A 15948-nucleotide genomic window follows, 5' to 3' on the forward strand; every position below is an offset into this window, starting at 1 on the left:
TACATTTAAATGCCACAGTGGGTCCTGAAGATAAAGACCTTTTTGGTGGGAATGATGGCTTTGGATACCACCTTCCACCTCAAGTTGTTGGACATGAGGTTGTCCATGACCTAGCACAGGGGTGTCCAGCCTGTGGCCCTCCAGCTGCTGCAGGACTACATCTCCCATTCAGCTAAGGGGCTGGCTGAGGAGTATGGGAGATGTAGTCCTGCAGCAGCTGGAGGGCCGCAGGTTGGACACCCTTGACCTAGCAGATGACATTGCATGACTTCCCCATACGTGTAATACAGCAGTTAATATGCCAGGAGAGTGAAAGAAATGGAGTATGGACAGTTCAAAATAATTCAATCCATTGTTAGCCTTTCTACAGGTTAACCACAGCATCTACTTCAGTTCCACTCAACTCGACAGTGACCCAACTCATATCATAACGTCTCTAGTCACCCCTCACTGCATAGGGGGTGTTTGCAAAGGTTTATTTGGTCTTGGGGTTTGATTGCCACTGTGCCCCCTGAAACCAAGGCTTTCAAAGAAGATTTATTCCCATAGATTTCACAATTAATGTCATTTTTAGATGTTTAAATCAAAATGACTAATACACCTTGTGATAGATGGCAGCAACATCTGCATAACTAATAGCCTTCCTACCTTCTTCTCCTTCTTTCAAAGTAACTAGAATCAGCTTTCTGGATTAATTAAGTGAGGGGCACATTTTATATACATCCATGGCAACTTCAGTTACCGAACAATACCTTGGCTACATTAAACCAACATAGTAAGCCACATAACGGCTTTGGGTGTCAGATAAAATGGGTCTAAAGTGCATTGTTTTGCCAAGATGCTTTTAATAGCTCAATGGCACATTACTTAGAGCGTAAGCCTTATTGGACACACCACAACATGTTGTAGAAGCTTAAATGTCAAATTTGGTTAAAATGTTCAGATTATAATTAAATGTAATACAAAGCGTGTATGCATGTATCAATACAAGAATTATACCCGCTTTATCTATACAGGCCAGTGTATTGTATTTTATATAATTCATAAACTACATTATATAAAGCAGAGACAGGACTTACCTGACCAAAGCTGAACAGCAGAATCTGTGTCAGCGGAATGACTCCGACAAAGAATTAACAGCAAAAAACCCTTCTCCGTAATAAGGTCACTAACTTCACCAATAGAGCCGCAGTGTTTTCTGTGCGCATGATGTGGGCAGGGGGTGTAATACCCGGAGATCTGATTACAAACTGCTATTCAGCGAGGGAAATTAAAATACATGATCGCAGCTATTAGACTTCTAACATAAACTAGCACTTGAGAGTTAATTGAATAGATTAGAGTTTGCATAGGCATTTGCTTTGGCTTCACTATGCAATATGAAGGGCAGGACCGAGCGGGCTTCTCCTGCATGAAAACCAACTATAGTATATAAAGAAGAATGCATGTTAACATACATTAAATTACTTTAACATAGCTGCCCTCTTTCTCCTCCATTCACAAGAAGATACCAGGGAAAGCGGGCAAAGGGGCAAATGCCTAATCCCCATACAGCTGCAAAAGGATTCAATGAAAATTCGAGGAGGCCCTCAGCTACCATATTCATTAAAGTGCGTATGATGTCCCTATAACGGGGGCGATTTGTTGAAAGCAACATCTTTGATGCATTCCGGGTCAGTTCAGACCTTGTTGCGGAGTATGTTGAGGAGTTACCGAACCGTATTTACCGTATTTCTCAAATGCGTGCTGAGAAATACGAAAGGTTATTAAGAGATGATCACCACACAAAATGTCTTATTTTTCTTTTATTTCTCAGGTTGAGACAAATAAAACAGCACTGAATAACAAAGACATTTAAGAGACATTTATAAGCAAGTGCGCCCTCTACTGGTAAATATATTACATAAACTGAATTTTCCATTAGTTTATATTATTATTATTATTATTAGATCAATCCTTGGCACGCTCTTTTCTTTCTTATATATCCCCTTCAGCATACCAAGACATTTTGGTAGTTGCTCTGCTTCCAACTCTGTTGGAACAGTTTAGGGAAGGCTCTTGACTGCGCCCCAGCGCGCAAAGTAAGCTCCATAAAAACATGGTTGGATGAGTTTGGGGTGTGGAAGAACTTGACCGGCAGCACAGAGCCCTGACTTCAATCCCATCCAATACCTTTGAACTGGAATGGAGATTGCGAGCCGGGCGTCTCATCCAATATCAGTGCCTGACCTCACAGACGCTCTACTGGAGGAACGGGCAAAAACTCCCACAGAAACTCCCCAAAATCTTGTGGAAAGCCTTCCCAGGAGAGTGGAAGCCATTATGTTATAGCTGCAAAGGGGGGGGGGGCAACTACATATGAATGTCTATGTATTTAGAATGTGATGTCATCAAAGTCCCTGTTGGTGTAATGGTCAGGTGTCCCAAAACGTTCATCCATATAGCGTATCCTGGGTTTGAGCTCAGCCTAACTGGAATAATCGGAAACTTGATGCTTAGTAAAGAACATTCAAACTATACAAGAGCATAAAATATCAAAAGTATGTAAATAAATAAATTGAAAACCACTGTACTTTATTTTTTTATTGACATGGTTAAAAAAATTGTGTGCTTTCAAATGGCCATTCAAACCTTTGGATTAACATGGAAGATTCTTTGCATGTTCTAAATTAACATAGCAAGAGTTTAATGTTTATTTAAACAGATCCGCATGGCATGATGTACATTAAGCAATTGTATTAAAAATGTCCATTTTTGTTGAAAAAAAGGTAGCACTGTTAAATCGGTAAAAAAAACAACCAAATTCTGTATGCACACAATACTCACTCATTCACGTATGATTATATCGACAAGGTTTCTCCAGAAATACAATAAGGTTTGGCATTGGAGCGCTTCACATGATTTGGATGCAGACACAGTCATTACGTTGTAGATCCAAGGAGATCAATTTCGGTTTACGTCACTTGTAAAGTCTAAAAGGAAGGAACTGGCCGGAGAACAAAGACCGCATCATCCAAAACATAATAGTCATTGTACATGTCTCCTTCACATAAATAGGGCAGCCTGGTGAAAGCTTCCACCACAAAACCAGCTTCGTGGAAGACGTCGGCGAGGCTGTTCACCTGCTCTTCCCAAACGGTTCCATTCACTTCCATCGATTCAGACGGCTTTTCCCATTTACCACCTACAGAAGAAAAAAAAACAGAATAAAATGGTCGACTGTATTAAATATAACCCTCTATACAACACACATTTGTATGTTTAGGGTCTCAATCAGTGGGCCCTTTTTGATTGGCTGATGCTGCGCCCAATTGGGAGCTCACGCCTTGCGTTGGCCTGAATCACCGTGTTACAATAACTTGTGCTAACTTTAATTCGGGACAAAGCAGGCAACTAAATATTCTACACATGATTAGGAAACTGGGCTCAGTGCCACCGCATATGTTTCCATGGTAACCATAAAGCTCTATATTATTAGATCAGCTTGCCAGCACTGTGACGTGACAGCATGCCCCACCCACCCATCAAATATATACACACTTAAACATACAGAAACTAAACTTATAGATTTTTTTTTTTTTTCTTAATAAAAAAGCGCTAATAAAGTTTTGCGAGGTACGACTTCTCATGACCCCCAGCCACAATGTTGATGAAAGTTGCTAGAGCTGTAACATGTTCTACCGGTTATGTACAACTGAGCAGATTCCATAGATGTACGAGAAGCTCAGCCCCCATTCACCAAACCTTAGCAACTTTTTGGGGGTCTTTTAGATTTTTGCTGCATACATTTTTGTAAATTAATTTAAAAAAGGTCCTTATATTTAAAAATCTAAGATTTGTTTTGCCTCTGTAGTCTCTTTCTCAAGGCTCTCGTTTTTCCCCCAGAGAAACTTTTTACGCCTAGTTTTCGAGCTGAGATTGAAGAAACGGGAAGTTGGATTTCTAGAAATCGCCTCGTTGGGTGGACCGTGCCCAGGAAATGTCCCAACGCTGCAATAAGATGCACACAATCTTTGCTGTTTCAATAGTTCATTTCCCCTTTCTATCAACTTCAGCTACAGATGGACACACTTGGGTTAAGAGGCTTACTTTTTCTCACGATCTTCTGGATTCAGCTTGGAAACGGTAAGTAAGCAGAATCCCTACATTTTAGGACTGGTTTGTTAGCTCGGTGGATAGCAGAGCAGCAGATCTTTGTGAATGGGACCCGGCTTTCTATTCTATGCGTCTGAAAACTCACAGCTTGGCTTCATTTCCAAATCTTTGTTTAGTTCTTGTTTTCTGAGTTAAGAAGAGAGGCTTGTTGAATGTTGGTGCCATATCATAAAGTGTCTCTCGCTGCGGAGAATAGTATCTCTGGTTACTATGTGTAAAGACCACAGGCTAAACTCACTAGCAGCCAGAAGAACACATCGAAGTGCCTATACGGGTCATTGTAAGGACCAAAATACTAAAGGCGTCTGGGCCAGCGCTACCCTCCTCCAAGCCAGGTGCTGGAATATCCAATTGGTTTCCATGCGGATTATTGTGTATTTAGAACTTTGCACTGTAAGCAATGCCCTGTACATCAGCTATACTTTTTCTGGGGTAATGATAAATGGTAAATGCCCCCCCCCCCTTCATGGATATTTAAACCCTTCTTTATTAAACATTTACCATATGATTGTAAATCCACAATTCCCTTTCTGAAGGAAAGAACTCCAGTGTGGTAGCAGGAGGCCACCCATTCCCATATCAAACTCACAAATAAAACGATATTACGCAGCACTCCGTTACAAAGTGACATTTATTCCACAAGTGTCAATGTTTCGATCCTGTTACGGGCTTCAGAAAGATCCTGTAGCGGGCTTCAGAAAGATCCTATAGCAGGATTAAAACATCACACTTAATTACATCACAAGTGGCAATGTATCAAAATATTGCCACTTGTGATTATTATTATTATTATTATTATTATTATATTTTATTTATATAGCTCCAACAGTTTTCGCAGCGCTTAATACAATACATAAATTCAAGGGGTATAGGACAAGACAAGAATTGACAGACTAAGAGAAACCGATACATTAGGTGGAGAGAGCCCGGCTCGCAAGTTTACAATCTAGAGGATGTAATAAACATCACTTTGTAACTGAGTACTGTTGTTTTGTTTGTGAGCTCAAATTATACAGAATAATATATCAAGAACAGATAAGTCCTAACCAAACTTAAGTGCATGATATATATATGTAAAGCCCTTTCTCTCTGAAAAGTAAATATGTTTATATAAATACATTTATTTACTTTGTGGCTCATTATTTAAAGGGGGGTTAAATCCGACAGGTATGGGTACTAGGTATGGCACCATGGCTGATCCCCTGCATGTTGGCAGGGATCGGACATTTTCTCCAGAATACCGGCTGTTTGATCCAAGAATAAAATCGGACTATCCTTGACCCTTGTGATCGGACTTAAGTTGCCAGCACACAAGGTTCCAAAGCAAAAAGATGATATTTCTGAAATGTGCAGTAAAACCGTTGTTTATGGGAATCAGTCTGCAAAAGGTTACACATACTTTTTGAACCTCTGTCAGAGCCATGTTGGAGGTTTGGGGCGTTCGCGATTCTCACAGAGCAAAGTACAAGATCTTCCAGAAAGTCAAAAGGACTCTAGAACAGCACCCAGGGATCTGCAGGCCTTTCTCAATTCAGCCAGACTACTGGGCACAATAATAGCGGCCAAACAAGGATTCAAACCACTGAAAGAACCATGAACTCGTCGGCATGTTAGGCCATCTGCCCGTCAGCTGAAACGCAACTGGGCCAAACACCAAGAGGCTCGACACACGAGTCTACATCAGAGTTGCGAGAAGCGGAAAGTTTTGGAATTACACAAAGTCCAGACCAGGATGTTGTGGCGGGACTTGAAACCAGAAGTTCATGTGTCCTGCTTAATGCAGAAAATACGTATCTGTGTTGCTTCTTCACTCGAGTTCCTTTTTTTTTTTTCTTCTTCTAATATTATACATATAGAGGCGCGCGCGTTCCTAGGCTTCCAATGTATTCTCTCCTAAGGCCAAGGCTTAACCGGTTACGTTAACCTGTCAGCTCTGGAGGGTTAAGGTGTCCTGCGCAAGGACATGTAGAAGTCATGTGATAACTATTGGACACGTGAAGGGGAGAAGCTTAACATTAAAATACGAAAGCCTTCAAGTGGCATGTATGCTTATCAGAATCATGTATATTTTCTAGGAACTTCCCAACTCTGCCAGGTGACGGTGACACAAGAAAATTACAAGGAAGTAAAGGCGTCACAGAGCAGCGTTACCTTATCCTGCCAGATCACTGCCACCAACTGCGCTCCTTACAAACTCCACTGGTTCCGCTATCTCGAAACACATCATGAAGTCCTTTGTGCAGAAGACTGCAAGGACAGATTCACTTCTACAAAGACGGACAAAAAAGCCCAGCTGGAGATCAGGGGCTTGCAACTTAATGACAGCGGGGTCTACATATGTGGCATCATCCATCCAGATTCCCTGGCTACAGGCAGCGGAACTACCCTGGTGGTAAGAGGTTAGTTACAACACTAAGTTAGAGCGTCTGAATGTTCAACACAATTAGCCGGACTGGATTTCTCCATCTTAGACCAAAATTTAAAGGGGGGCCGTCGCTGACATGCTTTCAACATAACTTAAAACATGTATTTTTCTTTATATTCCAGACAGACACGCTACCATCACGGCAGAGTGCATTGCACTAATCGTGTTATGCGTTCTTCTATTCGCGTACTGCGTTACGGTATATGTGGTTTATGCTTACAGGGTAAGTTAGAGGCTCATACAATACTATATTATTTACCTGTGCATGCTGCGTATGATATGTTACATCTCTACATCCAGGCCAGCAATTCGGCAAATCTTTGTCTGAATACAAGCAATTTAAAGAAAGTTTCACTGAGATGCCCGTGCTCAAAAATTGCGAGACGTTCCTTGCTTTAAACGCTGCGCAAGCCTGTTATTATAAAATAAATGTGTGTGTTATTATATACATGCTGCCGTTCAAAAGTTCGGGCTCGCTTACGAATCCTTGTTTTTGAATGAATAGCAAATTGTGACCATTAAAATAACATGAAACGGATCAGAAACACAGTGCAGATGTTGTTAATGTTGTAAATGACTACTGGAGCTAGAAATTATTTTGTATGGAATATTTTGGTAGGCGTACAGAGGCCTTTATCACTCCCATCACTCCTGTGTTCCAATGGCACGTTGCGTTCGCTGATCCAAGTTAAAAAAGGCAACTGATCGTTAGGAGAAATGTCCTTGTTTTCCATGAAAACAGCTAAGTGACCCCAAACTTTTGAACGGTAGTGTGTGTATAATATATTTCCGTTAATTACTACTGATATTACGTGTACAGTAATGTAATTATGGCATCATAGAAATAATTTACATATCAGACACATTAAGGCATCTTTGATATTTTTTCTCTAGTCAAAATGGAAGCCATGTAGCTTCGCAATGAACAGGAAAACCAATCGGAATGAAGGCAATGTGAGTGACCGGTGGGTTTAAGAGTGGGGGTGGAAACGGGTGGCTTTCTGCAGTCTCTGATAGAACCGTAACTTTCTTTCCTGCAGAAGAGCTTTCCAAGTCGAAGGATTTTTCACGCAATCGCACAAGAGTATAATAAGAGATATCCCCGGAAAACGGACAGCCAAGTAAGACATAGAATGATAATGATTCATAAGAAACTGCTTTAAGATGACAAATTACGCTTAAATCTGAGTGGGTAACAGCAACGAGGGGTCTTCATTTTAGGTGTATACTTATTTTAGAAAAATGCACCAATATCTGAAAAATGGAGAAAAAAAACCTCCAAAAACCTACATATTAACTGTGAATGAAATTTTTAACATAGTGTTTTTCCGTTTTCCCCGTATAGAATAAGGCCAGAGATGATGACACAATCTATCAAAACACATAGGCCTTGGATGATACCGTCCGACTAAAACATCTTTCAGATTAAAAGTCCTCTGCTGGAAAGCCAACAGTGAAAGAGGTTTCTTTGGTATTAACTTATTTAGGACATGGCTGAAGATAACAGGTGATATAAACCGAACAAAAAAAAATAAAAATTTGAGTCGAATTTCAAAATATCCTAGGACTACGGAATGAACTTCGTCAAACCTTTTAAGCCATCATTTGAGGATCTCCGAAATCAGAGTCTATGAACCCTCATACATACGCCATTGGGGATCGTTCGTGTTTTCACCATTATACCAGTCATTCATTAGAACCTTCTTACTTATTTGTTTAATGGATCAAAGCTTGTTTTGGAACAGTGTTGACAAATAGTGTGAGCTATTCTATTATAAGAGATATAAAATAGATTGACAATGTTTTTAACCAACTGGTGACTATAGAGAATCCAATGATTATTTTTTGGAGGTAGAGGTCTTATTGTGAACGTAGGACTATGACCCCTGATACGGCACACGCCAAGACACCTACAGAGCGCCTGCTATCTGGTTTTTATAGTATAGTATAGTGGTCTAGATATGTAATAAGTTGGAAGAGCACGTCCGGTGACCAGTGATGTATTGACATTGGGCGCTGATCCAGCGCAGAACCCGCAGCTGCCGCCTCCACCGTCCTCACCGCAGAGCACAGAGATAAGACTGTGTCGTAAAGGAACCGCGCATCTTTAACTGCACCCTATGGCGAGATCTCCATGATAAACGGCCCAGGGAGCAGTGGCACATTGGGACGATCTGCCCCAGTTTTGCGTAAGGAGACCGCTACCCTGGAACATGTAACATTATACTAAAAATGCATTTCAAGACTCTTGCAGCTTTGGTTTCTAAGAAGTCATTCCAATTTGATATACACATTTTGGGCATTGCTATTGTGAAGAAATGTCACTTAAAAAACTAGTCTTTTTTTAACCAGTCGCATATGTAGAGTCCCAGTTAGTCACTTACCATTTTCTACGTAAGGGTGGAAAGGCAGCACCAGAGCAAGGATAACTCTACCCCTGGTTGGCTCGAGGACGCTTCTCATCTCCTTCAGTAAAGTCACAGGTTGATGACATCGGTCAAGAAGGTTTAAGCAGCTAATGACATCATACTGGAATCCTGTATTTTGCCATTCATCAATATCGAGCACTCTAGAAGTACAAGAAAATGTATTTATGATACACTGTCAAGTTAAAATCGGCTTATTCTTTCTGTGGATTTACACATAAAACCCAAACTTTTTAATACAGAGCTGTAACATAAGACTCGTCTGAAGTGTCGCCTATGTTTCTGTCTATCAGTAATGAATAAGGTTGTGTTTTATCATATATGTACATGTGAGGTAGAGAGGAAACAATCTTCTCCTGCCATTGTTCTGTAACCGTAAAAGTATAAGAAGGTGCTGTAGATAAGAACTCTGATCTTGTGAACAACGTGTCCTCCTATGTCGTCCTTGTCACAAGTACCCCTCTGCCCCAAGAGTCATGTTATTTTCCAAGGGTCCTTATCTTGGAAGCCAGACTTTGGTAGCCCGTAGGACCAAAACTATTTGTGCAACTCGGGGAAGCTGTCAATCCATGTACGACCTGCCATTATTTTTCATCTATTCTGATAATATTTTATAGCCAATAACAGAAACGGTTATTTTCAGAATGTACATGAGAACGACTGCATTGTCATTAGAATGATGTACCTGTATTTCTTCTTTTGAAGTTGCCAAATCATAGTCTGGGACATTTCTGTAACATAGATCTCATCAAAGTGTGGACTCATGACCCGTGTGACCTCCCCGTCTCCTGCTCCTAAATCAAGCAGTCGGTGCGTCTTCCAATCTGGTCCGATTCTGAGAAGTCTCTGGAACTGTTCTGGTGAAAATACAAACATGGACCCCCTTCCAAGTAACCTGTTGGAAAAGAAAGACACTGCTGTACTGGATTTTTATTTTTGATCAAGTCATACCTTATTAATCCCCTAAAATTCTCTTCAGGACCCTACACAATGAAATGTCGCACCCTGACACTGTATAATACATAATTTTTTAGAACCAGGGGCATCAAAATTAGACCCAAAACCGTACCCCTGAATGCACAGCCAGGCAAACGTCTAATTTTATTTTTGGAGAGGTATCTCATAGTTGGCAACTAATTAGAATGGCAGCATGTGCTCTAAACCCCCTTAAAAAAGGATTTCTCTTTTAAATCTAACTATTCTAATATATATATATATATATATATATATATATATATATATATACACATACATACATACATACACACAATATCTTTGTACCAATATCTAGCAAGCTTGAGAAAGTTCCTCTAAAAAAATCACTGATTTCTCAGGGAGATTAAAAGGTTTACAAGACAAGAGCGAAATCTGAATTTGGGTAAAGGGAACTCCGACAGATAACAGAGGTGGAGTTTGTGGTTACAGTTTCTAAATAAATGTTTCATCGCATCTAATAACGTCAGCTTTGTCACGTCCACGCTATTAACATCGTGAACCCTTAGCATCCCAATTATCTGTGCACTAAACCGGAAAAAAGGGATATTTAACTTACTTCAGCCCCATACACAAGTACGACAACATAATCGGATTTCTTTGTAAATGGGACAGATATAAGTAATTTAAAGAAATAACTTGAGTGATCTAATAAGCACCTTAAAGAGACGCTCGCCCCACCAGATCACTTTAATGCATTCGATAACTGCGTGGTCTGTTTTGCAAATGTACGGGGGGGTTCTGCAGAATCGGCATTTGAATTTGCCTTTTCCGTTGCCGCGTTGCAAGGCAGCCTCTTCTGTGTCATTATATACATTTATATTATTTTTGTGTTGGAACGCTTTAATATGCGTTGTTCTTTAGAGGTTGTGCCGGGGGCATTAGACTGTGCCTTTAAGGGACTATTCTAAGCCGCCTAAAAATAACTTTTATTTTGCTTAAAGAAGCAAAAAGTTAATTTTAGGAAGTCTCTGGAACTTTGAAATAGCATCTTCCGCTTTCCCCTCCTTAAAGGAGAAGTTGTGTGCAATTTGTATACATGTGTGTTTTTAATACAATAAAACACTGAAGGAACACTTCAGCCGCCACGACACGTAAAGCTTATTGGCGTCCGTTTTCCAAGCTATGGCAAGATCCCAAGACGTAGAGAAAGCTCCCTCGCCCTACAGGTTTGTATGTAAACACACAGGTGCCCAAGAACTATGCGGAAACTTCCTCTGTTATAGGGTGTGTTTAAGAATCTACGTATATAATGAATAATAATTCAGCATGTTGAACGGCAGCCTTATAGGTTAGTCAAGGGGCAGAGAATTCCTGGGTTTTAATGGTCTTAATTTGTTATACTGTCTCTTCTCCCCGTTAGCCGGTTGTTAGAAGCTCTCCCCCCATCACTCGATGCAATAGAAAGCTGGGCATGGCGGCGTTTTGCCCCTTATGTTAACATCAGTCATGCCTGCCCCAAAAACTGAATTAGCATGTTCTGTGACACAGTAACACATACCCATTGATCGAGGTCCTGGACATGAAGACGCTGAACACGGAAGACATAAAGGAGTGATATAGCTGGATAGACAACCAGCCGGACTTCTCAATGCTCCTGTTTAAGAAAGCTTGAGTTCCTTGATCGAGGAAGCTTTGGACAAACATGGGTCGGAGCGCTTCGCGTAACTTCTCTGTGTCACACAAATACCACTGAAAACAAGAGAAAGGGTAACTAATTGGCATTCGGAAAGTTAGAAATATAGAGTCTGACAGCAGATAAAACCATTTTGGCTCATCTAGTGTGCCTGTAATCACGCCTTGGTCTTGTCACAAATTCAGGATAGCTTTATGCCTTCCCTCGCTGTATTAGCGTCTACCGGCTCTGATGGGAGGCTGTTCCATTTATCTACCAGCCTCTCTGTAAAGTTGATTCAGAATCGTGCGATACAGTCTAGGGCTGAACTAGAGATACGTTTCATCCCTAGAGGTAAGGTTCATCCGGGTTAGGCCACATCCATGCTGCTAGAGCTAACTTATCGACCAACTGACTGGGGAGTAATAAACTGCTGTATTGCTTGTGATCACCTGGAGCTAAACAACAAGCGCTGCGATGAGAAGACAAATCTCTAACACATTAACTATGCGTTTCGTGGAAGGTCACAAACCATCCTGCAGCAGAAAACTGCTCGGTTTTGACGATCTTGCCCCATAGGTAATAGAGCAAGAGATTTTTTCCATCTCACTATTAAGCGAATAAGCCCCAGGACCAGATGGTCTATTTGTCTTATAGTTAAACCGATTTATTGGCCTTAATTTATGTCGTTTCTGAATTAATATACATGAAAACTACAATCAAGATCATGCAGTTTGGATGCCTGATTGTAGACTAGACACGATAGGAAATCAAATGCACTTATTAACACTAGAGGTCTGTCCGTCTAAGGACAGTGTTGGCATTCTTTAATGATTGAAAATGAGATGTCTGCTTTAGCTCCTCCCCCAGCTGCCTCTGCTGAAAGCAGGAAACATACCTCAGTATGCTTCTTGCACATGCTTGATACAGCTGCCATTTTTATGAATGGGAGTAGTAGCAGCCAATCACACGCATGCTACATAAACACTTATGTTTGCTAGCATTCATGTGACTCACTTTGGTGACTTCATAGGGAGTGTTTCTGATCACGTGCGAATACTAATGCTTCCTGGTTACCATAGAGGCAGTCAGGAGCAAAGTTAAATGAGAGGAAAATCCTATTTTCTACCTCAAAAAAATGAATGTCGTCGCTGATTTACATGCAGTACTGGAGTGCAGGCCAAATGGACTTTTAACATAAATAAAAAATAATAATAAAATACAATTGGGATGAATATCCTGCTCCTTTAGTCCATTCCTTCAGAGGCAGAGAGGCTAATACACTGTTCTATGGAGGATGGGTAGGGGGATCCAAAGCAGTATAATGCCCGATACCAAAGCAGGTGTAGGAGGAGGACTGGGTGTGGGGGGTAAAACCTGCACACACTATCTAATGGGCAGTTTCTAGATACTGGTGGGAATGGGGCAGAACATTGTAGTTGCCATGACATGGAGGATAGGGGGTATTAACAGGGCATGGAAAGACAAACAATGGAATCAGAGGGGTTACAGCTTCACTGTCAGCACACGGAGGGACAGGGGTGAAAGGCTACTGTCTGCCACTGACTGTAGGAGCTGACCGGTAACAGTGCCAATGACTACGGAAGGCAGGAGAGAACAATATTGGACAATGGAGTGCAGTCTGCAGACGGATGGATGGCAGCGTGTGTGCCGCTAACATATGCCCCCCAAACCCACGAGTCCCTGTTTGGTAAAATGACACACCTGGTGGTTCCCTTCCCAGTACGTGGCCTGGCTGTGGCTCATCATGTTCATGTACAGAGATCTGCTGAGGTGGCTCCTCAGGTACCGGCCACTCCACATCTTCCTGACCACGGCCAGGCAGACCACGTAGGTGAGCACCCAGCACACAAATAGTTTCATCTAGGCTGCGCCCGCTGACATCCCCCGGCACCAGGCCCGTCCATGGCACGGCAGGATGTACACATCAGCTCTCGATAAAAAGAAACCTGGGGAGGGGAAACATAGTAGGGAGAAGAGGGAGGAGTAAACGAGGAGAGAAGGGGGCGGAACCCTTATGCAAATACCTTGTTTCCGCACGGACACAATTTGGTTACTGATCTTAATAATATCCGGTCTGCGCCATGATTAGCTTCTCTGTACTAATTTACTCTATGGTTCTCGGTGTTCTGGTTGGCGTTTCTGTGCCAGTCTGAATATGTCCGTTAGGGAAAATAAGGGAATAGATGCATGTAATGGCCCCCATCCCTTATAAATTGGAATGTTTCAGTGGGGTCTTGGAATGTGGAAATATGTTTGGAGTTGCATTTGACGTAATGTGTCCCCTCTGCCTAGATACAAAATGACATTAACAATATCCAGAGTTTCTAACAGCCATAGATTAGAGCATTTTGGGGATATGTACTAGTGATGTCATGAGGATGGCAATGATGTCATGAGTTGCATAGATTACTTGTAATAGATCCCATATCCCATTGGGCCATGCCTCAGAATTATTGCACAAAACCCATTAAAATTGCCATTAAAAAGCTGCTGGACGTGCGAAGGAACGGAATTATCAATCTATAAGGGCACCTGACGGAGTAGCTAGAGATGACCCAACAAACATGGCATGATAAAGAGTTATTTTTGTAGCGCCAATCAAAGAGAGAAAGAAGGAATAATTAGTTATTAAAAATTAATTCAATAAAAACAAATTATATTCAATAAAATAACAATCACATCACCCGAGCCAGTGATTTGTGAGGTTATTTTATTGAATATAATACAAGTTATTTTTAAATAACGAATTATTCCTTCTTTCTCTCTTTATGGTTGGTGTTAGACCGGGTTTCACCAGCAATCTCTTGGACCCTGAGATTGTTCTTTTGTGTGAATACGGCACATTCTCTGGTATTCATGCTTGTAGTGGCTTTATTATTGTTTCAGCAACAAGCATTCCATATTAATGCCCAACACCCTAAAATTATATATATATATCTATTCCTTGTCAAATATATGAAATAAAAAGGCGGCACACCTCAGTTACATAATATTTATTACCAACACCAAGATAACACTCGTACAAAACAAAAATTTTGCAAGGAAACCTATAAGACATATGCCATTAATAACAACCTGTCCATTAAAAATGACAACAACTGTATTGGTCCAAAGAAGACATGTCTTTAGTCTAAATGAATACCTTTTGTTGGGCCAACTGAAACACCTCAGAAGTCTTTACTTCATCTGAAGAGGGTCTACACCTTTTTAATGTTGGCCTAATAAAAGATTTAAACTTTAACTGAAAGACTCAAAAAAAGGAAATAGAAACAATTCTACAAAATTACAAGTCTGTACCTGAGAAAAGCTCTCTTTTATTTAAAATTTAATTTAATTGTGTACCCCCTCCCAAAAAAATGAAGTCAAAGTATCTACAACAAACCATTTTGTTTTAAAATGTATATTTTCAAACTCTGATATCCACTAATGGTACAGCCGGGGCATTTCATACGAAATGTCCTGATCCCGCTTGTCATTGATGTCTCACAGGTAATATAAATCTAGAATTTATTGTTGAATTATTTCAGATGTTTTAAAATATAGTAAAGATGTTTTTTTTCCCCAATGACCGTTTATATATATCTTATATATAACCAATTACAGTTCACCTATATAAAAAGAATGAGCAAGAAGCATAATGATGACATCATTGATACAATCTTACAGTGGGCAGGCAGCCCTACTGTTTTTATATTGCACCATTCAATATAAAAATTATATCAAGTTATGAAGACAAAAATAAATTAAAAAAAAAACCTTTTTCTCAAAATAATACATTTTATGTCATTTTTTTCCAAATGTTTTCATTCTGATAAAATGAACAATAACATAAATCAGGAATGTACTCAAATATAATAATAATAATAATATCACTGCAGCTGTCAGTAAACCATTATTGGCAAGGTTCCTATGCAGTCACTGAAATATTTCAGTAACCATTTCTGTTAAATAGCTTTAAATTAGCTTTAAAATTAAGTGCTACATCTAACAGCTTTCCATCATCACAAATATTTCTTTATTATGCGTGTGTAAGAACACAGCAACACTCATCAGAGGAGGACATGATGACACGACCAATTTGTCCCTATCTGTCTGTGGATCCTGCTGAGGACCAGCATAAACATTATTTTTGTTTCCATGGTTACTGCATCCCTTTCAGCACTTGGCACCAGGTCTAACTATGAGACTAAGATCCAGATCCCCCGCAGCGCTGCAGGGGACCCGGATCCTCCTGTCTGGTAACCTCAGCTGGTGCCGGCACTTATCACCGAGTGCCGGCGATAAGTGCTGGCAGCAGCGGAGGTTGTCTA

General features: G+C 40.6%; 1 protein-coding gene across 1 annotated transcript; it reads right to left on the bottom strand.

Annotated features, from left to right (window-relative positions):
- Positions 1-2555: 2555 nt before the first annotated feature.
- METTL9 (methyltransferase like 9) lies at positions 2556-13620 on the bottom strand. Its single transcript, XM_053471225.1, has 5 exons — positions 13340-13620; positions 11501-11691; positions 9692-9901; positions 8965-9149; positions 2556-3184 (listed from the first exon to the last, which is right to left on the bottom strand). The coding sequence occupies exons 1-5, from the start codon at positions 13496-13498 to the stop codon at positions 2973-2975; spliced, it is 957 nt and encodes a 318-aa protein (XP_053327200.1). The 5' UTR covers positions 13499-13620; the 3' UTR covers positions 2556-2972.
- Between the last annotated feature and the right edge of the window lie 2328 nt (positions 13621-15948).

Source organism: Spea bombifrons, chromosome 7 (genome assembly GCF_027358695.1).
Source record: "Spea bombifrons isolate aSpeBom1 chromosome 7, aSpeBom1.2.pri, whole genome shotgun sequence".
NCBI classification, from domain to species: Eukaryota; Metazoa; Chordata; class Amphibia; order Anura; family Pelobatidae; genus Spea; species Spea bombifrons.

What these genes read in the sequence shown, in the direction of transcription:
- METTL9 (XM_053471225.1), bottom strand. Translation starts at nt 13,498, where the DNA reads ATGAAACTATTTGTGTGCTGGGTGCTCACCTACGTGGTCTGCCTGGCC. An exon ending in CTTCAAAAGAAGAAATACAG is followed by an intron (nt 9,150 to 9,691) that starts GTACATCATTCT and finishes TTGTACTTCTAG; the next exon opens with AGTGCTCGATATTGATGAAT. An exon ending in CCACCCTTACGTAGAAAATG is followed by an intron (nt 3,185 to 8,964) that starts GTAAGTGACTAA and finishes TTTCTTCTGTAG; the next exon opens with GTGGTAAATGGGAAAAGCCG.